Source organism: Rhamphochromis sp. 'chilingali' (genome assembly GCF_963969265.1).
Source record: "Rhamphochromis sp. 'chilingali' genome assembly, chromosome: 15".
In the NCBI taxonomy this organism is placed as follows: Eukaryota; Metazoa; Chordata; class Actinopteri; order Cichliformes; family Cichlidae; genus Rhamphochromis; species Rhamphochromis sp. 'chilingali'.
Window position 1 is genome coordinate 218,167 of NC_137942.1, and position 26,557 is coordinate 244,723.

At 43.3% G+C, this 26,557-nt stretch overlaps 2 protein-coding genes across 10 annotated transcripts; one reads left to right on the plus strand and one right to left on the minus strand.

The window, feature by feature from the left end:
• The first annotated feature begins 316 nt into the window (after nt 1–316).
• On the plus strand, nt 317–22,644 carry syngr1a (synaptogyrin 1a). 8 transcript variants are annotated; one of them, XM_080904727.1, is made up of 8 exons: nt 317–681; nt 10,572–10,658; nt 10,789–10,820; nt 10,967–11,068; nt 11,171–11,293; nt 20,906–21,090; nt 21,185–21,330; nt 21,556–22,644. In XM_080904727.1, the coding sequence occupies exons 4-8, from the start codon at nt 10,983–10,985 to the stop codon at nt 21,643–21,645; spliced, it is 630 nt and encodes a 209-aa protein (XP_080760853.1). In that variant the 5' UTR covers nt 317–681; nt 10,572–10,658; nt 10,789–10,820; nt 10,967–10,982; the 3' UTR covers nt 21,646–22,644. The 8 variants fall into 8 exon arrangements, with proteins under 8 accessions (XP_080760853.1, XP_080760852.1, XP_080760855.1 ...); XM_080904726.1 differs by lacking the exons at nt 10,572–10,658; nt 10,789–10,820 and having other exon boundaries at nt 324–681; nt 21,556–22,643; XM_080904729.1 differs by lacking the exons at nt 317–681; nt 10,572–10,658; nt 10,789–10,820 and adding an exon at nt 15,801–17,753 and having other exon boundaries at nt 11,047–11,068; nt 11,171–14,538; nt 20,853–21,090; nt 21,556–22,638.
• A 1,127-nt stretch (nt 22,645–23,771) lies between these two features.
• On the minus strand, nt 23,772–26,170 carry LOC308411307 (E3 SUMO-protein ligase ZBED1-like). 2 transcript variants are annotated; one of them, XM_080905192.1, is made up of 3 exons: nt 25,578–26,170; nt 24,964–25,388; nt 23,772–24,800 (listed from the first exon to the last, which is right to left on the minus strand). In XM_080905192.1, exons 1-3 carry the CDS (start codon nt 26,028–26,030, stop codon nt 24,125–24,127), a joined length of 1,554 nt encoding a protein of 517 aa, XP_080761318.1. In that variant the 5' UTR covers nt 26,031–26,170; the 3' UTR covers nt 23,772–24,124. The 2 variants fall into 2 exon arrangements, with proteins under 2 accessions (XP_080761318.1, XP_080761317.1); XM_080905191.1 differs by having other exon boundaries at nt 24,964–26,170.
• Between the last annotated feature and the right edge of the window lie 387 nt (nt 26,171–26,557).

Here is a 26,557-nt window from a genome sequence, read left to right on the forward strand (position 1 = left end):
ACAACCGTAGCTGCCTCCACCAGTGTGTGAATGTGAGAGTGAATGAATAGTGGCATTGTAAAGCGCTTTGGGTGCCTTGAAAAGCGCTATATAAATCCACTCCATTATTATTGTTATTATTAAATTACTTACGAGTTTAATTTGTCAGCAACTTCCTGCCAGCCCTCTCTCCTTGCTTTTGCAGCCTTTGCAGTGTTCCCTTGCGTTTTAATTACACTCTGAAACTCCTGAAATCCCTCAATCAAGAGTTCTTGCTCTGCTGCCGAAAAATACCGAGCGCGCTCCTTCGACATTTTCGCCGACCAATCAGAGGGTTGCCGATCAATGTTTCTACTATCGATGCGTAGCCCCTGTTAAGCCACCCAGTGATCTCACATTACTTCATCCAGCTGTACTAATCGTCAACAACAGGTATGTTCGAAGAACCGGAATAGCGAGCTCAAAGTTAGCGCGATGATTTGATCTTGGATGTAGTAAGCGAGGTACGAAGAACGGACCCCAGAGGAGATGGAAGCCTGAGACCTGGGACCGCTCGCAGTCAGCTGATTTGTTTGGTGGTTATGATCGGGATTCACTGTTAAACATTTCAGTCGGGAGCGGCTGGGACAGCTGCAAAAAAACTTCTTCCTCCTTATCTGAGTGCACAACCTTCGGGATTCCCACCCCCAAGAGACGGAAAAGGTGAGCGAGGGCCGGTGGTGTCCAGGTGAAACCAAGAAAGCTCCCCCGCTCTTTGTTTTTCTGGCGATGGCTATGTCTGTTCTTTGATCGGGGTTTCTCTGGCTGTGGAGTCCCTGCCCTGCCCGGCAGGTCCACAGGGCCCTATTTCAGGAAGCCGGTTTAGTGCAAACTCTGAGTAAGTATACCCTGAGTTAACGAAAACTCTGGGTTTTCGGTTTCACACAGCGATTAATTCTGAGTGAGTCACTATGACGACACACTCCGTGAAGCTAACCTGCCCCCTAGCAGGTTTACTTCAACTAACCCTGACGTTCTCCGCCTCTTTGTCAGAAACCTGACTGTAGGAAGTGTCAGACATGGCGTGCTCCTTCCTTGAAGAGCCAGTAGATGTTGAAGCCCAAATTCTCCGCAGAGCTCTCCGCCGGGAGAGAGTGATCAGAGCGCGTTTGGACATTTTATCATTTCCTGATGATTTCCTGTGTGAACGTTACCGTTTCTCAGCACAATCTATAATTTATTTGGATAACATCCTCAGGCCATATATTACGCATGTGACACATCGCGGACATTCTCTCAGTTCTGTACATATTATTTGTATCGCACTTCGGTTTTTTGCAAACGGGAGCTTTCTGTATAATATTGGTGATGCTGAGCACGTTTCCAAGGCTACCGTCTGTCGGGCAGTCAGGAATGTTACAGTTGCACTGAAACGTCTCCTGTACTCGTCTGTGGTGTTCCCCGGTCATAGACCCACAAGATTTATCAAAGAGGGATGCCACAAAATTGCAGGTATCAGGATGAACGAAATTTAATTCATGATGTGGTGATATTTGAACTACTACTTAAATTGTACATTTATTCTCACGGTTCCCAGGCGTGATTGGATGTACAGATGGCACTCACATTCCAATCATTGCTCCTTCAGTAAATGAAGGAGACTATGTGAACAGGAAGTCTTTCCACAGCATTAATGTGCAGGTACATAGTTCCCTGTAGCATTTCAAACTAACAAATTATTTCATTATAGTAATGGATGCTAATTTGTGTTCTCTGCACTGTGAAGATCATATGTGATGCTGCCAACATTATCACAAATGTGGAAGCCAACTGCTCAGCCTCTGTGAGTGGTGGTGGTGGAGGACCCCCACCTGTTTTTCAGGCCTCCGCTTTTTTTTCTGTTGGCTATAACGGGGTCACATTTGAGCATACAGAGTAAGCAAATATGTACTTGTAATGTGCTCAGATAATTTCAATAAGTGCTTACAGAGGGGAAATTAATGTAGCCTCTAACTGCAATTGATTTACATGGGACAAACAGACCAAGCACTATGGCTCATAATACAATTACACCTTACCTGTTTGGACTATATTTTTATATTTCATTTTTACTTGCTGCCAGGAACGTTTGGGGCCTGTTGGGTTGCACTTGCGCTCACATCACATCACAAAATAAAATGTATGAAATAAAAAATAAAATATAATAAAATAACGTGTTAAATGGGTGGAAATCCCTAGATCAATGTTTAAATTAACACTCACGCATTGACTCTGTCGGCTATGTTTTGCCATGCATGCTCTCTTTCTTTTGCAGCTGAGCCTGTGTTACTTTTTTTCCGCGGAATTTGCATGTTATCAGCATATGCTGCCATCAGAATTTCGGCCTCAAGCGCTGTAAAATACATTGACCGCGCCTTCTTTCCCTCCGTCTCCATGGTGACTCGCTTAATCTGTGCTCCACTAATCAGGGCTTTATGTATCCTCGTGCGCGCGCTTAACTTGGGGTTAATAATAATAATAATAATAATAATGGATTGCATTTATATAGCGCTTTTCGAGAACCTCAAAGCGCTTTACAATGCCACTATTCATTCACTCTCACATTCACACACTGGTGGAGGCAAGCTACAGTTGTAGCCACAGCTGCCCTGGGCAGACTGACAGAAGCGAGGCTGCCATATCGCGCCATCGGCCCCTCTGGCCAACACCAGTAGGCAAGTAGGGTAAAGTGTCTTGCCCAAGGACACAACAACCCGGGCCCTATTTCAGGAAGCCGGTTTAGAAAACTCAGAGTGAAAAACGATACTCAGGGTTGAGTAACCCCGAACTGTCCAACTCGGAATATTCGGTTTCAGAAAGGCTGATAACAATTAGTTCAGTCAACGCGGAGTTGCTTTAACCCCAAGTGAAGCGCGCGGACGAGGATACATAAAGCCCTGATAAGCGGAGCACAGATTAAGCGAGTCACCATGGAGACGGAGGGAAAGAAGGCGCGGTCAATGTATTTCACAGCGCTTGAGGCCGAAATTCTGATGGCAGCATATGCCGATAACATGCAAATTCCGCGGAAAAAAGTAACACAGCCACAGCTGCAAAAGACGGGGAGCATGCATGGCAAAACATAGCCGACAGAGTCAATGCGTGAGTGTTAATATAAACATTGATCTAGGGATTTCCACCCATTTAACACGTTATTTTATCATATGTTATTTTATTTGTTATTTTATACATTTTATTTTGTGACGTGATGTGAGCGCAGGTGCAACCCAACAGGCCCCAAACGTTCCTGGCAGCAAGTAAAAATGAAATATAAAAATATAGTCCAAACAGGTAAGGTGTAATTGTATTATGAGCCATAGTGCTTGGTCTGTTTGTCCCATGTAAATCAATTGCAGTTAGAGGCTACATTAATTTTCCTTCTGTAAGCACTTATTGAAATTATCTGAGCACATTACAAGTACATATTTGCTTACTCTGTATGCTCAAATGTGGCCCGTTATAGCCAACAGAAAAAAAGCGGAGGCCCGAAAAACAGGTGGGGGTCCTCCACCACCACCACTCACAGAGGCTGAGCAGTTGGCCCTCAGCCAAAACAGTGGGCGCCCTGTGACTGAAGGCATCTCTGCGGGGACATCCTCTGAGGCAATAACCCCGCAAGACACAAGTGCCTACATAGGGGGTAAATTCAAAATAATACATGATGTGCATACATCCTTTCTTCACAGTCACCTTTGCAGTGCTGCTCATTCATTTGATAAACTCTTTACCATAATGGATTATTTTGTAGTGAAGTTATTTTCCGACTGATTTTGCCTTCCCTCAGTCTTGGTTGTCTTTGAGAGCATAATGACAATGAAGTGTAAGGTGCTTGGTATGTTTGTTAATTGCCATTTGGTCCCTTGTAAGTTTAAGTGACCTGTATGAACCTCATATTCTATCAGTTGATGGTGATGGTGTACTGCATCTGGTGCAGCCTCCTGTTGAGCCAGACCAACATGCAGTTGTGAGTAATACTCCACAGATTATATGAGTTTACAGTAGAACAGCAATGTTGTTAATTTCTTTACTACAGGAAAATAATGAAGAAACATTGACAGCTGTTACAGAGGAGGAAGCAACAGAGACACTTTATGAGGTTTACATCTTTTAATACTTTGTGTACAGGAAATACAGGCGACCAATAAAGCCAGTTGAACAAAAAATCTGTTTATTCTTCTTTCAACATGTTGAGGTGATGGGTCAAAAGAAATGATTGTGACATATGGTGTCTCTGACTGCTCTTCCATCTTGTATGTCCGTGGGAGGGTCAGGATGTTCATGGTTTGGATCACTGCTGATGTTTGGTTCAGAAGGACAGTGTTCTCCTCTAATTGTGGCAATGTTGTGAAGAATCACACATGCCACAATAATGTCACATGCCCTTTCTGGGGTGACCCTGAGTCTTTGCAGGCACTGGAACCGGGCCTTAAGCATTCCGATAGTCATTTCAATTCTGGCTCTTGTCCTGCAATTAGCCAGATTATATCGCTGCTGTGGGCCCGGTTCAGGGTCAGGGTAAGGGGTAAGCAAATAGGGTAAACATGGATACCCCCTATCACCAAGCAAGTAGCCAGTGAACTCTCCTAAGAAAGAAGGATACACTTCAGTTCAAATGTCCCTGTAGCAATTGGTCTTTATATATTTTAAAGTATTCTCAACTCACCATGTCCAAATTTTGTGCTCAGTGTACATTCACGGAATATTTGTGAGTCATGGACAGAGCCTGGCCACTTGGCTTCCACATTTGTGATAATGTTGGCAGCATCACATATGATCTTCACAGTGCAGAGAACACAAATTAGCATCCATTACTATAATGAAATAATTTGTTAGTTTGAAATGCTACAGGGAACTATGTACCTGTACATTAATGCTGTGGAAAGACTTCCTGTTCACATAGTCTCCTTCATTTACTGAAGGAGCAATGATTGGAATGTGAGTGCCATCTGTACAGCCAATCACGCCTGGGAACCCTGAAAATAAATGTACAATTTAAGTAGTAGTCCAAGTATCACCACATCATAAATTAAGTTTTGGTCATCCTGATACCTGCAATTTTGTGGCATCCCTCTTTGATAAATCTTGTGGGTCTATGACCGGGGAACACCACAAACGAGTACAGGAGACGTTTCAGTGCAACTGTAACATTCCTGACTGCCCGACAGACGGTAGCCTTGGAAACGTGCTCAGCGTCACCAATATTGTACAGAAAGCTCCCGTTTGCAAAAAACCGAAGTGCAATACAAATAATATGTAATGAACTGAGAGCATGTCCGCGATGTGTCACATGCGTAATATATGGCCTGAGGATGTTATCCAAATAACTTAGAGATTGTGCTGAGAAACGGTAACGTTCACACAGAAAATCATCAGGAAATGATAAAATGTCCAAACGCGCTCTGATCACTCTCTCCCGGCGGAGAGCTCTGCGGAGAATTTGGGCTTCAACATCTACTGGCTCTTCAAGGAAGTGGCACGCCATGTCCGACACTTCCTACTGTCAGGTTTCCGACAAAGGGGCGGAGACAGTCAGGGTTAGTTGTAGTAAACCTGCTAGGGGGCAGGTTAGCTTCACGGAGTGTGTCGTCATAGTGACTCACTGAGGCTTCATCTGAACTCGCTTTGTGAAACCGAAAACCCAGAGTTTTCGTTAACTCAGGGTATACTTACTCAGTTTTTCCACTAAACCGGCTTCCTGAAATAGGGCCCAGATCGGCGGCAAAAAAAACAGGGTTTGTCATGTGAATACGTTGAAACTAGTGATGTGTGGTTCACGAACGAAATGGCTCTTAGAGCCGGCTCTTTGGCGTGAATGACGCGAGCCGGCTCCTTATCGCGAGCCGTGGGGTTTTTTTTTTCTTTCTCGCTCTCTCTCGCACTTTTTTCACACTTCACTCCGCACACGAGCCTTGTGCTTTATGCTGGGCAGAGGGGGGGTAGCACAGGAACAGACCAGGAGGGAGAGAGAGAGCCGGGACAACAATGTCACATTAGAAAGGTATAGTAATCATACACAACTATTTTCAGTTGCAGGTGATAAAGGATTCAGAAAGTTTATTCATGCAGGTCCATATGACAGAGAATATGCATCTTCGTTTTGTTTTCATATTTTAATTTGTATTTAATTGTGTTGTGGTTTGCAGAGTTTTGTGTTGTTTCACTTTAAATTTGTGTAACCGAGGACAAGGGATGAGTAAACGGGGCAAAGAAATAATTGATCATTTATTTATTACATGAGTTAAACATACAAATTCCCAGTCGTTTCCAGACAGGACTTACAACACATCCTGCTGATATCCCAGCTGCACATGAGACTTACCACACAAACTGTGCGAAATAACACTACAACCCGTCACACCCCGCTTAGCGACACTGCAATCGTGGCACACACTGCAAACAATTCGGGTCTCAGCGCAGCTGGGAATCAGTGCTATGTATGGCCTGTGATCTGAGAGATAAAGGGAAGTGGCACAAACAATTAAAATAAAAAAAAACAAAAGAGAGGTTAGTCCGCCCTTACAAAACTTACTCTCAATCAATAACCGCCTCTACGGCTGGACGGACTAACCAAAACAAAATTACAAATCAATCAAAAGAAAAAAAAAAAGGACAGCAGAGACAGCACAGAATATTGATCAGTTTCCCTGCGCGCAGTCGATCTAGGGCTTGATCAATTCTTCTATTAAAATTCGTGGTCACACGACAGTATACCCACTCGCACCTGAGTGAATTAATTGCCTCTGGTTTTTTCCACAGAAGAGCGCTGACTTCACCCCACACACCCACTACCTTTTCACAGCTCTTCAGCCAATCACCTGGCAGAGAGCAACAAACTGCCAGGTGACACTTGTTACATTTGTAAAAGGAAAAAGCTGAAAATGTAAATAGTTAAAAGTTGAAATGTGAATAGTTGATTTTTGTATTATATGATTTATTTATTACATTTTATGTGGAGTGAATAAATAAAAGTATATTTACGGTGGCTCCTAGAGACAAAGCACGTACAAACTTCAAATCACGTACGAACCCTGAAGCACATACAAACTCCAAAACACGTAAAAACTCAGAAGCACATATAAACTCAAAACACGTACAAAAGACAACAGAAGTGCGTGTTTGTGTTTTGGAGTTTGTACGTGCTTTGTCTCTGGGGGCCACCGCTTATATTTAAATATAAATATATATATAAATAAAACCACTTTTTTTTTTTTTTTTACATTAGTAATTTCTTTTTGCATAATTTTATATTATTGTTAATAATAAATTAATTAAAGCAACAAAACAACCTGAAGAGCCGGTTTGGAGCCGAAAGAGTCGCCTCTTTTTAGTGAGCTGAGCCGAAAGAGCCGGTTCTCTAAAAAGAGCCGGAAATCCCATCACTAGTTGAAACTGTTCTATCCCTGTAAACAAAATACAGCAGCGCCCCCGGTGTGCGCTGTTGCCATCCTCCCCGCTTACAAACTGTCGGATGACGGATTATCTGGGAGGGATGATGCATTAGGTAGTGGGCTGAAAAATTCAGTAATTTTAAATGATCTTGAATCATTGCCGATTTACCTGAAACTGCTCAAACTGACATCATTACTCTGATAAAAAATAATTTGTCACTTTTATCTGATCACCCGCGCCAAGCGACTGTCTTATGTCATGACATTGATGTGGAGGGGCATAAGCCAATTAAACAACATGCGTACCGGGTGAATCCAGTGAAAAGGGAAATAATGCAGAGAGAAGTCAATTATCTCCTAGAGCATGGCTTAGCTGTTCCAAGTGCTAGCGCATGGAGCTCTCCATGTGTGTTTGTGCCCGAGTCTGACAACACTCCTCGATTCTGCACGGATTATCGAAAGGTGAATGCGGCCACTAAAGCAGACTCTTTCCCATTACCTAGGATGGATGACTGTGTTGATCGGGTGGGATCCGCTACTTGTGTGATCAAATTGGATTTATTAAAGGGATATTGGCAGGTTCCTTTAACCGCAAGAGCGTCTGCATTCGTTACCCCCGATCACTTCCTTCAGTATACCGTGATGCCCTTTGGCTTGCGTAATGCGCCAGCGACATTTCAGCGCCTGATGGCTAAGGTTTTGGCCGGGGTCCCTAACTGTGATGCCTACTTAGATGATGTGGTCATTTATTCTGCTTCCTGGAGCAGTCATCTCCAAACCCTCTTAACTGTTTTCAAGCGTTTCGAGGAAGCATCGCTCACTGTAAATCTGACCAAATGTGAGTTCGGAAAAGCCACCATCACCTAGCTCGGAAAGCAGGTGGGTCATGGCCGAGTGTGCCCCGTAACCGCAAAGGTGGAGGCTATTATTGAGTTTCCGATTCCACAAACAAGGAGGGCGTTACGCCACTTCTTGGGAATGTGTGGTTACTACCGCAGTTTCTGTAAAACCTTTGCCTCTGTAGTCGCTCCCCTGACTGACCTGTTCAGCCCGACCAAACCCTTCACATGGACTGCGGCGTGCCAAACTGCTTTTGAGTCAGTGAAAACTTTACTGTGCAGTGCCCCAGTTTTAGTAGCACCTAACTTCGTGTCTCCTTTTAAGTTGGAGGTGGACGCCAGCGCAACTGTAGCGGGTGCGGTCCTGCTGCAAGTAGATCAACACGGTGTGGACTGTCCAATCTGCTATTTCTTGAAGAAATTCAATAAACACCAAATGAACTATAGCACCATCGAAAAGGAAGCGCTTGCATTGTTGCTAGCCTTACAACACTTCGAGGTCTACATTGGGTCTAGCTTCGTGCCCGTTCAAGTTTTCACAGATCATAATCCACTTGTGTTTCTTTCGCGAATGCAAAACTCCAATCAGTGACTCATGCGCTGTCAGGGTTCCTGGATCATTGACCCAGTGTCTTTTTTCACATGTATGTTTCCTGTTTTATTGTGTCGGTCATCTGTCTGTGTACTGTATGGTTACTTCTACTTCCTGTGTCGTTAGTCAGGCTTGGTTAAGCGGTGTTGTCACCTGTTTCTATTCTTCATCTTTATCCGATGTATTCAAGCCCTCTGTTTCCCTCCGTTGCTTTGTCATCGGCAATTCTGCGTTTTCAGATCAGTCATTCAGTTTAGTAACAGCATCTTTACAGGTCTACCTAAAAAATCAGTCAGACAACTACAGCTCATTCAGAACTCTGCTGCTCGAGTCCTCACTAAGACCAAAAAAGTGGACCACATCAGTCCAGCTCTGAGGTCTTTACACTGGCTGCCTGTCCGTCAGAGGATAGACTTTTAAGTCCTGATGCTGGTCTATAAAGCTCTGAATGGTTTAGGACCAAAATACATCAATGACCTCCTGACCCAGTATGAACCTTCCAGATCCCTCAGGTCATCTGGATCCGGTCTTTTATCAATTCCCAGAGTCAAAATTCAAATTCAAATTCAAATTTTATTTGTCACGTACACAGTCATACACAGTACGATATGTAGTGAAATGCTTGGACAACTGCTCGTGACCTAAAGAAAACAAAAAAGGAAAAGGCTATGAATAAGAACCAGAACCAGACACGGAGAAGCTGCATTCAGCTTTTATGCTCCTTATATCTGGAACAAACTCCCAGAAAGCCTCAGATCAGCTGAAACACTCAGTTTATTTAAATCCAGGTTGAAGACTCACCTGTTCTCAGCTGCATTTGAATAAAGCACCAAATCCACACTTTTAAGCTTAAATTTCAAAACTTACATTTAACTACTGATTTTATCTACTGTTCTGATTTTATCTGTTTTGATTTTATATACTGTTTTGTTTGTTTGTTAATTAGTTAGTTAGTTTGTTTGCTTGTTTTAATAAATTTTAAATCATGCTTTTTATTTGTTCTTGTTTCTAATGTCTCTGTAAAGCACTTTGAATCACCTTGTTGTTGAATTGTGCTATACAAATAAACTTGCCTTGCCTTGCCTTTCATATTCTGCTCATCTTGTCTTCATGATAAACACCGTGCACATATACTCTAAAATTCACACACTGAACGTGATATGGCGATGCACATTCTAAGTGGATGGACGGTGTTAAAGGCAGTACTACACAGGTGAGAGTGAACACACTGCAGCAGGTAGATAACATCATCATCCACCTGCATGAGAGGCTGAGGCAAACTGAAGACAGTCGAGAGCATATTTCACCTGCAAGCACCGGTGTTAGGTTCACCTTTGTGACATGTGACATCAAGGCAACTGCTCTGAAGTCGCCAGAAGGGGATGCTTTCTTTGGTACCAGCACTAAGCATGATGTTGATGTCCTGGCGTCTCTGTTGGCCTGAGCAGTGAAGGAAACGGGTCCAGGTGCTGAGGTCCGGTGCAGCCTGATATGACCTCTAGTTTCTAACCAGTGCACAGCTCGTCTATCGTTTCCTGTTTATATTTCCTTCAATGCTGTATTTGGTTTGCAGCATTAAGACCTTTCACTGGTCTTGGAAACTTTATTGAAACAAGTCACTGCATCAAATCCAAAATAAGAAAAGTTTTCTCTGAAAACTTTAAAAATTCCCAGTTTTGATATTCAGTGTTGTAGTTGGACTCTGTATTTTAAACAGTTTATTTGATGCCTCTTTCTCCCTCCACACGCCTGCAGCTGGCTGGAAACTCCTCGGGTGTGTCTGCAGTTTCTCCATCAGTCCAGCAGGCGGAGCCAAACTCACACAGACAGACTGTTCATGTGGTGAAGAAACTTTATTACTGATCTCACAAATACAGGCCATTTACCATCTCACAACATCCATAACAATAACATTACCTTATCAACTCAACATCACTAATCAATCATCGATTGATCATGTTTATGTGTGTAGAACTGCAGCAGTGGCGAGGCAGGCTGTGTCAGGTTTGTGTGATGTCACAGACTTTGGGCGGGGTTTCAGTGCGGTTATCCGAATCTCAGCCCGACTGTGGACAAATACACTTATAGAGGTATGCGCGCGCACACACACACACGTGTAGGTGGTGATGTTATTGCATTTCTCCTTACAGACTCCTTATCAGAACTATGAGCTTGTTTCCTTTGCATCTTATGACGTCATCAACACATCATCAAAGGTCCAACCGCTACTGCCGGACAGTGGACACACACAGGTACTACACACACACACACACACACACACACACACACACACACACACACACAACAGTTCCGTAGTTGAGGTGCTAATTTGGTAACTTTGTGTGTGTGTGCAGACTCAGCTCAGAGTATTGTGGCGTCCTCCAGACGGTGAGAAAAGTGTTCCCATTGGCTACATCATTCTGTCAGTCATCTGTGCGCTCCTCCTCCTCTGCATTCCCTGTTTCATCTTCTGGAAGGTATCAATCAATCAATCAATCAACCACTACTCAGCCAGTCATGTACAGACTAGAGATGGCACAATACCACTTTTTTATGTCCGATACCGATATCATAAATTTGGATATCGGCCGATACCGATATGAATCCGATATAGTGTGTTTTTAATCAATAACAGAGTTTTTTAATATCTTGCTGCATTTTGTATAAGTTCATACTCAAGTTTAAATAAACAACAACACTAATGCTATTCTGTTATACCTGTATGTAAAAAATACACTGCACCCAAAATATTTCATAGTTCAGCAATACTGATCAATCTAATAAACTTAAACCTGCTCCATCCTCCCTATTCTGGTATTTTAAAGAGCGCTTAGCAGAAATATTAAGCAACCTAACTAATAGGGTTGCAAACTCCCAGCAAAATAAAAATAAAAATAAGGAACCACCCCCCAATCTCCACCTCATGATGCTTAATCGATGTAATCAACTTTAATTTGATGCAGTGTGGAAAAAAATGCACAGAAATAAATTATTTTTCAAGAATAATTAAATAGATTCAACATCTTCCTTCAACAGAACTGCAGACTGCACAGATGGTATCTTCCCAAAGGAAAAAGTACTATAGCTTACTAGGGTATATTAGACTTAACAGTTACTACAGTAATGGACTTCTATACATTTTACATCAGATTAAAACTTTGGGTGTAAGATTCAGATAATTATTTATTAAAAGCTGGACATTTTAAATGAGAATAAGAAAGAAAAGTATGTCTTTGTGCCCCCTTTTCCCTGTTAATGCCCTATCGGCCCCCCTGGCTAAACTTTGCTAGATCCGCCCCTGCACAGTTACCAGCCGTCAACTTTAGAAAAAGATCCTGGTGTAGAAAGTAATAATAAATAAATTCTAACAACAGCTTATCAAGGTTAAACGTGCTGCTGTTGTTCAGCTGCTGGTTTCCTCTTTCTGGTGCAAAGTGGGCCAAAAACAAACAAGAGAGACTCGCGACAGAAAAGCCGATCAGCTGATCATTGATCAGTTTCATGATTGAAGTAGCAGCAGGAGAGAGAGAGAGAGAGAGAGAGAGAGAGAGAGAGAGAGAGAGAAAGAGGCAGTCGCTTCATATATCGGTTGTTAAGCTTAACGCGGGAATACTTTACAAACATTCAGACATGAACTTACACACTTACTTTACTTCTCTCTGGGATCACTTCCTCGGAGATGAAATGCTGGTTTGGTAGCGAGGCTACAAATACACAGCCGCTCTCACGTGAGCACACTGCTCCGACGTGCTACGGTTATGAGCCGAGTTACGCTGTGTCGCAAGTTTTGTGAGGTGCTTTTTTGATATTTAATGGATCGGATTACATTTTTTTATTTCTCTCCGATATCCGATCCAGTAATTTACGTCAGTATCGGACCGATACCGATATGTAATATCGGATCGGTCCATCTCTAGTACAGACTAGTCTAGCATTCAACAGAGACACAGCTGGTCTGACTGAGCATTCCCTGTCTGTGAATTTCGGTGTGTCAGGTGTGTGTTAGAGCTCTGACACACTTGGGGGGGGTATGTACAATAAAAAGAAAAGAAATCTTGGACACTGCTAGCATAATGGACAGGTTTTTGATGGGGGCTCCCACACAAAGCAGAGGATGAAGCATCTCCATATATGCTTCCAAGTCAAAGACTAGAACATATGATGAAGCATATCTTGCCTTTGGCTTCACCTGCACAACAGCTGTCGTGGTAGGTAGGTCTCCCTGCAGAATTACTTTCCCCTGCATCGAGAGCACACGCTGGGCTGTCAAAATCACAGACAAACAGTATCCCACATTGTCTGTGAAGGTTCTCAGTCATCCAGGTCATCGTAGTCAAAGGAGCTTGCAAAGAGAAGCGTCTGGACTTCTTTAAGTTGCTTGAAAGTATCCCACATTCTTGATTTTTAGTTCACAAACACTTCCTGTACGACTAACTACTCCTGAAACTTTGGAGGTTTTAGCTCTTTATACAGCAAAGTTGCAGGAGGATAAAAATTAGAGATGGCACGATACCACTTTTTTATGTCCGATACCGATACCGATATCATAAATTTGGATATCTGCCGATACCGATATGAATCCGATATAGTGTTTTTTAATCAACAAAACTGTTTTTTAAATATCTTGCTGCATTTTGTATAAGTTCATACTCAAGTTTAAAACAGCAACTACACTAAAGCTATTCTGTTATACCTGTATGCAAAAAAAATATTTCATAGTTCAGCAATACTGATCAATCTAATAAACTCAAACCTGCACCATCCTCCCTATTCTGGTATTTTAAAGAGTACTTAGCATAAATATTAAGCAACCTAACTAATAGGGTTCCAACTCCCAGCAACAACAAGAATAAATAAATAAAAAATAGGGAACCACCCCTCACGCTCCACCTCATGATGCTTAATCGACGTAATCAACCTTAATTTGATGCAGTGTGAAAAAAATGCACAGAAATCAATTATTTTTCAAGAAATATTAAATAGATTCAACATCTTTCTTCAACAAAATTGCAGACTGCACAGATGGTACCTTCCCAAAGGAAAAAGTACTATAGCTTACTAGGGTATATTAGACTTAACAGTTACTATATACAATAATGGACTTCTATACATTTTACATCAGATTAAAACTTTGGGTGTAAGATTCAGATAAATATTAAATAATTAAAAGCTCGACATTTTAAATGAGAATAAGAAAGAAAAGTATGTCTTTGTGCCCCCTTTTCCCTGTTCATGCCCTATCGGCCCCCCTGGCTAAACTTTGCTAGATCCGCCCCTGCACAGTTACCAGCCGTCAGCTACGTAGAAAAAGATCCTGAAGTAGAAAGTAATATTAAATAAATTCTAACAACAGCTGATCAAGCTTAAACGTGCTGCTGTTGTTCAGCCGCTGGTTTCCTCTTTCTGGTGCAAAGTGGGCCAAAAACAAACAAGAGACACGGACTTGCGACAGAAAAGCCGATCAGCTGATCGTTAAGCAGTTTCATGATTGAAGTAGCAGCAGGAGAGGCAGTCGCTTGTTAAGCTTAATGCAGGAATGCTTTACAAACATTCAGAGATGGACTTACACACTTGCTTTACTTCTCTCGGGATAACTTTGTCGGAGATGAAATGCCGGGTTGCTAGCGAAGCTCCACATGCTATCCAGACCACCGACAGGTCCTGCATGCCACAGCCACTGTATCACGTGATGCATACTGCTCCGACGTGCTAACGTTCTGAGGTGAGTTACGGCGTGTTGCAAGTTTTGTGAGGTGCTTTCGTGATATTTAATGGATCGGATTACATTTTTTATTTTTCTCCGATATCCGATCCAGTAATTTAGGTCAGTATCGGACCGATACCGATACGTAATATCGGATCGGTCCATCTCTAATAAAAATAAGTATCAGGTAAAATAATCCGATTGGATACCACGTAAGAACAATAAATATATCACTTTCTGTTGTAACCCTCAAACTGAAAGGTAATGTAACGACACTCATTTTCACTTTTTCACAAAACTAAAACATCACTACTCCCACGTCTAATGTCTGTAATGGAGTCGGAGTGAACTGGATCCGCACTCTGTGCTAATGCTCGCTAGGCAGGGGAACACATTTTGTCGGTACCTTGGTGCAACACAGATCCTGCCACAGTTTGTTCCCCTGGTTCAAATCACGGACAAACAGTATCCCACAGGTGTTTCTGTTTTTAAACTAGTGCTGTCAATATTAACGCGTTAATACGCCGTTAACACAGCTAAATGTGTTAGCGCGATCATCACGATTAACACGATTAAAATTGTTAATGTGCTTAACGCGTCTGGAGCGCAGAATGAACAAACTTCGGACAAACTGCCTCCAGTGATTTTGAGTCTCCTGCGTTATAGACCAGTTAAATGTTAATTGCGTTAGTTGTGATGACGGCGTTAACGCGCTTAAGCTGCATTAATGCGTTAACGCCGAGTAACCCTCACACAGACTAAACTGCGTAAACTTGTTAACGGGGATTTGACCATTTTGATGCGCTAACACGGGTCAGGTGCATTAACGCGTTAGCGCTGACAGCACTATATTAAACCCATTTTGCACAGAGAGACATTATTTAAAAATGTGTTGATAGCACTGTTGAATATTCTTACACAGTAAAAAAACAACAACAAAAACAACTATATGTAAAATAATTACACCATAAAGATGGTTTGTTTTTCTGTGGCTTGTTTAATAGCAATCTGTAACGTATTGCAGTGACTTTTATTGGCTGAACTGTTTTCAAAAGGTTTGAGGTGTGAAATAAACTGCAACAGAGTTTGAAAACAAAATATGTGTGTGTGAGTGTGGTTTGGGGGGTTCTTGTAAAACATAGGGGTCGTAGCAAAAAAAGTTTGGGAACCACTGATTTGGAGGATGTTTATGATTAATTAGCGGTTCGTGTCACATTCCGTTTGTCAGCTCCACAGTAATGTGATGATTACTGAACTAAATTCAGTTTGTACCTGTGCAGGTATCCTCAGTCACCGTGACGACCACGCTGAAGTCGCCTCAGCTAGTTTTCGTCTTTGTTTTGTGTTCACATGTAAAATGTGTGTGTGTGTGTGCAGCTTGGTTTCTTCAGGCGAACTCTCCCCAAAGATGAAGACGATGATGAGGATGAGCAGTGTTTGTCTGAAGGTCTTATGACTGAATAACACCGAGTGTCACATGATCACTGATGAAGCGGGAGGTGCTCTAATTATTGATCGACATCTTAATAAATGTCTGCACTGCAACATGTTTATCAATAAAGTTCACTTTCAGTAAAACTCAACAACAAACGTCTCCATCTGTAAACAAACAAACAGGAAATAAGAATGAGATGACACACGAAGCTCCCACTGATCTCACACACACACACACACACACACACACACACACACACACACACACACACACACACACACACACACACACACACACACACACACACACTTGTTCTCCTCCGTTGTGAGGACACTCAGTCACCCTGAACTGAAACTTCACCCAGGCTTTCTTTGGTCAAGGTCAAGGTCTGACCTTGACCTTGTGCTGTCTTTGTGCTGTCTGACCAAGCCTAAAGCCTGTTTCAGGGGTTAACAGGGGTCACCGTGGTGAGCATGCTCACATCAAACAAGGCAACATCATCAGAGGAACAGCTGATACAGACCAAGGCAGAAAAAAGTTCTTGTGATGCTTACAGCCACTCTGACAGCGTCCCCCATCAGAGCGCTCAGACTTTAAAGTGGAACTCGCTGCAGTATGTCGCAGATCAGAGTGAATGAATGTGATTGGTTGAACAGATACTCAGGTGTGTGTTTGCAGCAGATCAGAACCATGGTCTGGATCAGCGCACTATCACATGGATGTTCAGTCTGAGCAGCTGGAGCTTCATTTCCTGCTTTCAGGAACAAGCTGCACATGAACGAATGAGAGGAAACTCGGAGTCTTTATTCTCTCAGCTGCAGCATCGCTGCTGGTTCAGGGTCAAAGAGTAAAGATCAAAACAATCATTAAATATAAAAAACTTGTAGCTGTTCAGGCCACAGCTCTGATTGAACTGAGGAGACCAGCTTCTGCAGGTTGAAATCAGATGTTTTTGTGGTTTTTGGGTTCTGTGAAGCTCCAGATGTTTCAGTGGGTGATGGTCTGGGGCTGGGCTGTACTCAGGTCAGGAATGGAGCTCAGTGAGGTGTTAGGGTTAGGAGCAGATGTTGCTCTGCAGATGTACTTTTAATTAATGAGGCCTTCACAGGGGTCACAGCTACCCCCCACCCCTCAACCACACCATCAGGGACAATCAAGCTGATGGTTGATCTCCAGACTGGACAATGAAGATGGGAGGTCTTCCTCAGAGCCGCCGCCATGATATCCCGGTCTGTGAGTTCATCACTGCAAACCTCTAATCGCTGGGATTTACAAAGCTACTGGGAAGGAAGGAAGGAAGGAAAGAGGAGACAGACATGAGTAGTTTTCCACCCTGAGTTCTGCCTCACAGGCAGCTCCTCCTCTCAGGCAGAGTAACGCCTCCTTCACTATGGTTGGATAGCTGTGGCCGCTTCCTCTGATTGGTGCAGCAGTGGCCACCCTGTGAGTCGGTGCGGGGGGGGCTAAAGGCTGTTGTGCAGTGAGGGAGGATGAAGAGGATTACTACAGATTACAGAGTAGTTTATAACAGCAGAGAAGAAGAAGAGAGAGGCACACCCAAACCAACTGAGCCTACTGGCCTGACTGGGCCTGTCCTGATGCAGTGAACTGGAACCAGTCTGTTTGCGACTAACTGGACTTGGCTGGGTTCTGGAGGGTTGGGGTGGACTGCAGTGGTCTGAGGAAGAGGAAGTGGATGGATGGTTTCCAGGCGTACGGGGCGGGGAAGGCCGGCGGAGCGTTCGACCCTGCGACCTTCATCAGGCAGCCGCAGACTGTCGTTAGGATCCTGTGCTGGGTAAGTCCTGTGATGTCATAATTATGTCATAGATGGGTCTCTAAACAAACCAATCATTAGTGTTATGGACAAACCTGAGAGGTCTCACGGTGCCATCCAATCAGATCCAAGAAGCTGTGGTGTCATGTGACAGGCTCACCTGTTTTATCTTAGAGCGTTCAGGTGAGTTCACGTTCTTTCAGAGTCTCATCTGCTGAACGCACAGTCTCACATCCGCGCTGGTGCCTGGCCCCCTCCCTGAATGCCTTCCTCTCAAAACATGCCCCACATGTTCCCCAACACGTGTTTTAAGCTCCCTCCAGCAGGGGGATGAATGTCTGACAGGTTAGAGTAAATCCAGCAAAGTGAGGCAGAAAAAATTTAAATGGAGTCCCGAATTGTCCGAATTCTGAATGAAGTCTGAGGTTTGACAGAACCTCTTAGATCTGTCGTTCTGATCCAGTTCAGGTGAGTCTGGGTCCACCTGGTCTGCTGATGTCCATCCTCCTCTGATGTGCCTCTGACCTGAGAGATGATGGAAGTAAAACTTCAGGAGATCAGCATCTTCACAAATGTCTGCCTGTTCTGATGTTTAAGTGATCAGCCTTTGTGTTAATGTGTGACTGAGGGGCTCTGGTTCTGGTCGGTTCTCTCTCTGTTTGGGGTCAGCTGTCACTTTACTGGCTGCTGGGTCCTGAGAGTCCTTTGTGATTCAGTCATGAGATTGGTGTTAAAATTCCTGGAGCTCAACACAAGACTGCTCAAACAAAACCTCACTGTTTGACTCTGCAGCCACTCTGATTGGACAGCTCAGGAGAGAGACTGCCATGATTGGATAGAAACATGCAGTCCTCCACGCCTCCATAGCACAGGATGGAAGAGGTAATTGTGGAGCTGGGAGGTGTATGCTGCAGGGTAACAGCTGCTTGCTGGTTAAAGGTCACATGGAGCTCTGTTAGGTCCAGCTGTACATGATTGATTGTTTAAAAGCTGAAAACCTTCCTTTATTAACAGGTTTCTGATGTGAAATATTTACAGATCTACAGACGCTATTCAAGGACCACAAATAAAACACTCTCCAAAACTGTGATTGTCTTTGTATAAATGTATTAAAGTGTGACAGGAGCCGTGTATCCACTCGAGCTGCGCTGTGTTGATAGCATTTTTAATGACTGCAGTGCTTTCTTTGAGGAAGTCATCAGACTGCATGTGATCATGCCCACTCTGCTTCCAGAATCCAGCCATGGCACAAAAACATCAAACCTTGATGCCAAGGACATACCGTCCTGTTGCTAAGTTAACTTTCATTTTACAACAGCAGTCGGGTCCCAGCTCAGGCGAGAAACAGGAACTGTTTCAGTCGGGCCTCAGAGCCATTCATAGCACCGAAACTGTTAACAGTGACCTGCTACTCACATAATAGTCAGGTTAAAATAGAAAGCTGATTCTGACTGATACCACGGATGATAAAGTGTTCTCAGCTCACCTCAAACACTGTCAAATCAAATCAAAGCAGCTCAACAAACATCAGCAAACACACAAACTGTGTGTGTGCAGTTTGTCCCACAGTGTGTTGCAGCTAACGTCCAGCTGCTTATTTGTCAGGGACAGAAAAGACAGAGAGCTACGTTCACTCAGAGATGGAGACAGATAAGAAAGGAGGAGAGGAAGCAGAGAGCTTAGAGTCAAAGGAAGGATGCTCATTTAAAGCTCACATGGAAGTCCTCATGTTGTTAAATCTGTACTTTAAACCTAAACTTTTACTTGAGTAAAAAAGTTGCTTCAGTACTTAAACTTTTACTGGAGTATTTTTTAACACAGGTTCAAAATACTCCAGCAGCTCGAGTAGAAGTACAGCAGCTCCAGCAATGGTGCTGCCGTACTTCTACTTAAATAAAGAATGTTCCTACTTTGCTATCTCTGATGAAAGCAAATTCACACCAAGGAGTCCTGCTCTCAAAAACTGACATAGATAACCCTGCTGGATCTAAAAAATAAGTGCTTAACATTTTTAAACCGTGATTAGTGCCATCTTGTGTTACAGCACAGTGTGACATCACTGGGTTGGTTGGTTGCTGCTAATAGATTTGGGTTTTTTTATGTTCCAGTTTATTTTTTTTTCATTGCCTCACCAAACTCCTCCCACACCCGAGATTTTGCTTGGGAGAGACCCCAGTCCACAGGATCTTCACCTCCGTCTTCCAGTAAAGCTTCGACAGCATTCCAAGGCAGACTGAGGACATTGAGTCCAAATGGACCATGTTCAGCACATTGCTGGAGCTGCTGCACTGAGCTGCATCCACAAGGTGGTGGAGTCCATCATGCAGAAGGAGCTGTATGGAGCTCGGTTAGCCTGTGGGACTTCGAAAGCAGTCGATAGGTACCGACAGGCCTAGCAGAAAGTGGCTTGGGCAGTGGCCGACGCAAAAACTCCTGTGTGGGAGGAGTTCGGAGAGGCCATGGAAAAAGACATTCTGTGTGCCTCAAAGAATCCACCATTTCTCTCTTTGAGCCACTGATCTCCCATTGGCTGTTCCCGCTGAAACTCTGTCTGCTCCCTGCTGTCCTCTGTTGATGGCCTGGTAATGGTTCCGTGTCTGCGTTTGCTTTTTCATGTAATATGTAATTTCATGCATGTTTATAGGTTGTTGGGTTTATTTTTGAGAGAGAAGACAAATATGCTCAAAGTGCATTTATAAAAAAGAATATTAAGCAGATAAAGGTTCAAGATAAAAATGGCTGCTGTGTCTCTTTGGTCACTCAGGAGACCCAAAAGAAAGAAAGAGCCCCACACCCAGCCAGTAAACAGTGTTACTGCGGGTCACAGAAACAGAACGTTAACGTGATTGGTCAAAACTGTTGAGCGTGGCCTTGACATCTGACGTCAGCTCATGTTTCTTCCTCTGCGCCTTTCTAGACATCTCCTTATGTGGAGATGACACTCTCATTACCATACCAAATCCTGTTCATGTGGATGTAGTGTTTTCAGAGGCAAAACGAACAAATTATGAGATATATAGCCTTAAATATAAAATTACATTCTAACAAGGTCAGTACACTTTGATCAGTAAAAGCTGTGTTTAAACTTGCTCATTAATAAACTTTACTTCCTCGCTCCAGCTCTTCTCCATCGTCATCCTCGGCTGCGTTGCTAACGAGGGCTATGTCAACAGGCCAGAGGAGGTGGAGCCGTATTGCATCTTCAACCGCAACCAGAACGCCTGCAACTATGGCATCACCATGGGAACATTGGGGTTCCTATGCAGCGCTGCTTTCCTGGCACTGGATGTTTACTTCCCCCAGATCAGCGGCGTGAAGGACAGGAAGAAGGCCGTCATGGCTGACATTGTAGTGTCAGGTGAGTGTCCATCTCCTGTGCTTTGTAGTCGGTGGGATTAGGCACGTGTGTTTTGTGCATTTTGTTAAATGTGGTTCCTCCGTGCTGTGTGCAGCTCTATGGGCCTTCATCTGGTTTGTGGGCTTCTGTTTTCTGGCCAATCAGTGGCAGGTCTCTAAAAAAGAGGACAATCCTCTGAACGAAGGAGCCGACGCAGCCAGAGCAACCATTGTTTTCTCCTTCTTTTCCATCTTCACCTGGGTAAGTATGTGAAGGCTTCCACTGCTGCCACCTGCTGGTCAGACTACTGCACAAACACGTTTATTTAGAAATATTTAAACCCTTGCACATGTATAAGATATGTTGTGTACATGTAACAAACAACTCATATGATTCTGTTTCCTTCTGTCTGTGTTGTCGTATGTGTGTTGTGTCCCATGTCATGTGATGTGCCTCATGTCATGTGATGTGACGTGTTGTATGTAGGGCGGTCTCACTCTGCTGTCTCTGGAGCGTCTGAAGAGAGTCTCCTTTGAGGAAGAATACAACAAACTGTTCAGCTCTCCTCTTGCCTGAAACTCAAACCTTACTTGACTTGTCTCTTTTAGTTAATCAGGGGCGAGCCTTCATGTGCTTTCTGTTTCCTCCTCATAGCTCAGTCTGAACTCTTATTCTAAGTGCCTTACTGTTGCTGCGGTAACTGAGTCATTCATGAACTATGTTGTGCGTTTTCTTTTTGCAGTGATGTCGTTGTGTGTGATGTGATATCACCATGTACTTTGGTGTATGAAGATCTAATAAAGTGACATTAAGATTAACATATTAAAAGTAGAAGCATGGTCCATGGAGAGACAATGGACTGCTCCCTGCTGCTGGCTGTCACCTGGTCGGGTTTATGTGCAACACTAAAGAACAAACTTACTGTACTAAGCAAAACTCTTGAGTCATTCTTAGGATAGCTAAGAATAGATGCGGTGATTTATTGAAACCTGTGCAAACGTATGTGGAATACAGTAAATGAGTTTGAATGATTCTAACGAGCTTGAAAGTGAATAGTTGGTGTGAGCAGCTTCATCCTTCAGCTCCATCTGAACTCTCTAAGCAACTCTCTCATCTCTACGAGGATCTTCAGAAATAGCTCTCCAGGCTTCCAGAAGGACATTCAAAGCTCCTGTTTGGATGTTTCTGCCTTTTGTCCTCTGTCAGGGTGATTCCACGCTGCTTCAGTAATGGAATCAGAATATCTTTATTGTCCTTATAACATGTGCAATGAACAGAACAATGGTAAATGGCCTGTATTTATATAGCGCTTTACTAGTCCCTAAGGACCCCAAAGCGCTTTACACATCCAGTCATCCACACATTCACACACTGGTGATGGCAGCTACATTGTAGCCACAGCCACCCTGGGGCGCACTGACAGAGGTGAGGCTGCCGGACACTGGCACCACCGGGCCCTCTGACCACCACCAGTTGGCAACAGGTGAAGTGTCTTGCCCAAGGACACAACGACCGAGACTGTCCAAGCCGGGACTCGAACCGGCAACCTTCCGATTACAAGGCGAACTCCCAACTCTTGAGCCACGATCGCCCGATGAACAAGAATAAATATTTTAAAAAAGGAAAAAGAATACAGTCAGACAAATCACAGTTTGATATTTTTTCGATAGAAAAAAAAAGGTTCATGCCTTTTTAATTTCTCATTTATTAAAATTATAAATATATATTTTAACTCAAAAGTACAGTTTTTAAATTTAATGTTGCTGAAATAACAGAGTAATAAAAAAATAAATCTATCTGATGGAGAAATCACTCATCTTTGGAAAACAGAGTTTATTACAGAGAAATGTCTCTTTCCAAAATAAAAGCTATACTATACGCTTCTTCTGGGCAATATTCTCAGCAGCATATTAAACATATCAGGTCCCCATAAGGAGAATCCTGTGCTAACGGCTGTCTAAATGACTTGGGTAAAGTTAGTAGCAGGCGTGCTTGTTGTTTTTGTCTGCTTCCACTTGTCTTTGCACTAGGATGATGTCGGAGTAAATGTGCAGTCATATTTGTTGTGTTCCCACTAGTGCTGTCAGCGTTAATCTGAAATGACCTTAACGCCACAACATGGCAAATCTCCGTTAACGAGCTACCGCGGATCGCCCCGTGCATGGGGGTTGGACGGCCAACACGTTAACGAGCTAACTGCACTAACGCACTAGTTCCCACCAATATAATTGAGCATTGCGTGGCACATCCAACATACTGTTTTACTTTTGTCCATGACGCGCTTACCTTCAGGGTCATACGTCACATGAAAACCAAAATAGTTCCAAACGCCAGATCTGAATGAGGGTGAGGGAGGTTCAATTTGCCATGTTGCAAGCAGAGCTTAACTTCTGTCTCGCTAGCTTGCCCTGCGCTCAGTGAATCTGCGTTCGACTACTCCGCCTAGGCTGCACTGTCGAGCGCAGATCCACTGAGCGCTCAACACAGACAGCATCGTCAGAAGGAAAGTTGATAAAATAAATTAAAAATTTTGTATTGTTCGATACATATGCGTACCGAACCGAAAGCACTGTATCGAACGGTTCAATATCGATACGAGTATTGTTGCACCCCTAATATATATATATATATATATATATTAGTGCTGTCAATAGATTAAAAAAAATTAACTAACTAATCTCACAATTTTCTGTTATTAATTGCGATTAATCTCAATTACTTTATTAATAGCCTGGCTCCAATTACATTTTTTTTATTCTTTATATTTTAAGATTGTAACAGACATTTATGCAACACAATGAAGTAAATGCAGAATAAACACAAAGAATGTATGCTGAAATTCAAAGAGAATTTTAATAGTTTTCATCAATCTTTAACACAGTGAAAACTTACAAAAAACCTTTAAGGCCATCAACAGTGACTGAACCCAGGCCTACAGGTTAAAGTGAATATCATAACAATAAAGGGTGCACAAAACTCAGTATTTAAAACACAAAAAGACACAGCTGAAAACCCAGAATGTTGAACATTTTTCACTTCAAAGGAGCAATCTGGATTAGTCCTTCTTTGCACTCAGCCAGTTACTGAGGCAGACTATTCTGTTTACATTGTCTGATGACAAAGAAGCACGCTTCTTTTGAATGATGTGACCTGAGAGTGAGAATAATCTCTCACAAGGCACTGTGGTTGCAGGGGTTGACAGGTACTTGCGTGCAATAGGTGCCAGCCTGGCATGTGCTCCTTCTCTCTTTAACCACCACTGTAGTGGACACTCTCCTATGTCAATTTTGGGCTCTGCTTTGTACAGATTCAGACAGCAGTCTATAGCATCTTCCTCTTCCTCTTTATCTGAATCAGGAGAACCCAGCAAGCAGATGGACATCTTGCTCTTCTTTGGTGAGGGTTCCTCTGTTGTCTGAGCAGATGGTTGGTGTGCATCCGTCTCTGACATCAGAAGGTCATGTACTGATGCCCACACCTCTCTTCTTTCATCTTTGGAAAGGCATTTAAGATCTTTAAACCTGGGATCAAGGGCAGTAGCGATCTTCAGCCATGTGAGATTGCTGCTGTCCCTCCGCTGAGCTAGGTCTGTGGTAAAAATCTTCTTAAACCTCAAAACGTAGACTGGGTCATCATCTGAGGGCTCCATAATCCTGAACAAATGACACAAGGCTGGCAACACCATGGAACAAGAGACATACCGCTCTCCTCCCAGCAGTTCGGTAACATATCTGCAATAGAAAGATCAAGTCTGTATTTTTCTATTAATCACACAGAGACAAACATAAAAACTACATATGAAAATACACAGAGAGGTGGAGGTGGAGAACATACTTGAAAACAAAGCTAGAATGCAAAGATAGACACACAATCATGAGAAACAAAATGATTTACCTGCAAGGTTCCAGTAGTTCCTCCAGCTTTTGCAGTCTGTCAAGCTCCTGGTCAGTCAACATAGTCACCTTGCTGTTTTGTTGAGTCAGGATGGTGGTCAGCCCAAATTTGTTTCTCTGGATCCGCTTGATCATCTCTAGGGTGGAGTTCCATCTTGTTGGAACGTCCTGAACAAGCGGTTCTGTTTGATGTCCATGTGCAGCTTGCTGTGCCTTTAATTCCTGAGCGTTTGCTGGACTATGCTTAAAATGTCCAACAATCTTGCGACATTTGGCCAGAGCCCTTTCAAATGCGCTGTCATTAAGAGAAACTGTGACCGTTCTTTGCAGAATGTGGGCCATGCAGGGCATGTGTTCAAATGGAAGTAGTCTGGCGGCTGCAACCATGTTACGAGCACTGTCGGTGCCAAGCGTGGTTACCTTGTCCTTGATTTTCCATTCGTTTGCAACATTCAGAAAATGGTCAGCACACGCCTCAGCATAGTGTCTCTCTTCAGTTTTACTCACTGTTAGTGCAAACGATTGCATAGTCCAGTCGTTATCAATAAAATGCGCCATGACCCCCAAGTAATTATCGTTGTTCACCGAAGTCCAGTGGTCTCCGGTGAGAGCGACATTCCTTACTTGCACAAGCTTGCTGGACTGCTGAGCCCTCTGGTCCCCATACAAAGTGTGCAGTCTCGACACAATGGTTCCTCTCGAGGGCAGATTGTAACACTCATCTCCTGATGCAGCACGAATGACTTCTCTCAGTCCATCATCTTCTACTATGCTAACTGGTCGGCAGTTTTTAGCTATCCAAACAACCAAGGAATTGGTTACCTTTTCTCTCACATTTTTTGTTATTCGTCCACAAGCACCATACTCCTGAAGCGTAGACTGGCGAGGTCCCGTAGAGGTGGATTCAGTTGGGTGTTTTGCTCTCAGGTGATACGCCAGTGATGAACTGCTTCTGTGGTACTTGAATTCAGCTTTGCAAATTGTGCATCTTACTCTCGTTTTGTCCAACAAGCCATCAGGCAACTTCTTAAAGAGAAACTTTCCACCCAAAAGTCCGCCCTCGTCCATGCTTGCGTGTGTTAGCTAGTGTTAGCTAGATAGTAGCATGGTGTCACTTCTTCTTCTAATCATTTCTGTCAGGCCAAACGCCAGCATAGCACACTGTTGCCCCCTCCTCCAGAGGTGCTCATGAATTTAAAGGTCTTAGATTACAGGAAATTAATAAAAAAACAAAATCAGCGTTAAATTTTTTTTAATGCATTAAACATTTCGCGTTGATCTTAACAATTAACGCAATAATTTTGACAGCACTAATATATATATATATATATATATATATATATATATATAAAACACCCAGCACGCCCCTGCGGGCGGTTTATCCTTCAAGCTCGGGTCCTCTACCAGAGGCCTGGGAGCTTGAGGGTCCTGCGCAGTATCTTAGCTGTTCCCAGGACTGCGCTCTTCTGGACAGAGATCTCCGATGTTGTTCCTGGGATCTGCTGGAGCCACTCGCCTAGCTTGGGAGTCACCGCACCTAGTGCTCCGATTACCACGGGGACCACCGTTACCTTCACCCTCCACATCCTCTCGAG

Bases quoted from the DNA above. Each gene is read 5' to 3' on its own strand.
- syngr1a (XM_080904727.1), top strand. From the start codon at position 10,983: ATGAGCTTGTTTCCTTTGCATCTTATGACGTCATCAACACATCATCAA. The intron at 11,294-20,905 runs GTATCAATCAAT...CTATGTCAACAG, and splicing joins CCTGTTTCATCTTCTGGAAG to GCCAGAGGAGGTGGAGCCGT. The intron at 21,331-21,555 runs GTAAGTATGTGA...TGTTGTATGTAG, and splicing joins TCTTTTCCATCTTCACCTGG to GGCGGTCTCACTCTGCTGTC.
- LOC308411307 (XM_080905191.1), bottom strand. From the start codon at position 26,030: ATGGACGAGGGCGGACTTTTGGGTGGAAAGTTTCTCTTTAAGAAGTTG. The intron at 24,801-24,963 runs GTAAATCATTTT...TTTCTATTGCAG, and splicing joins GAACTACTGGAACCTTGCAG to ATATGTTACCGAACTGCTGG.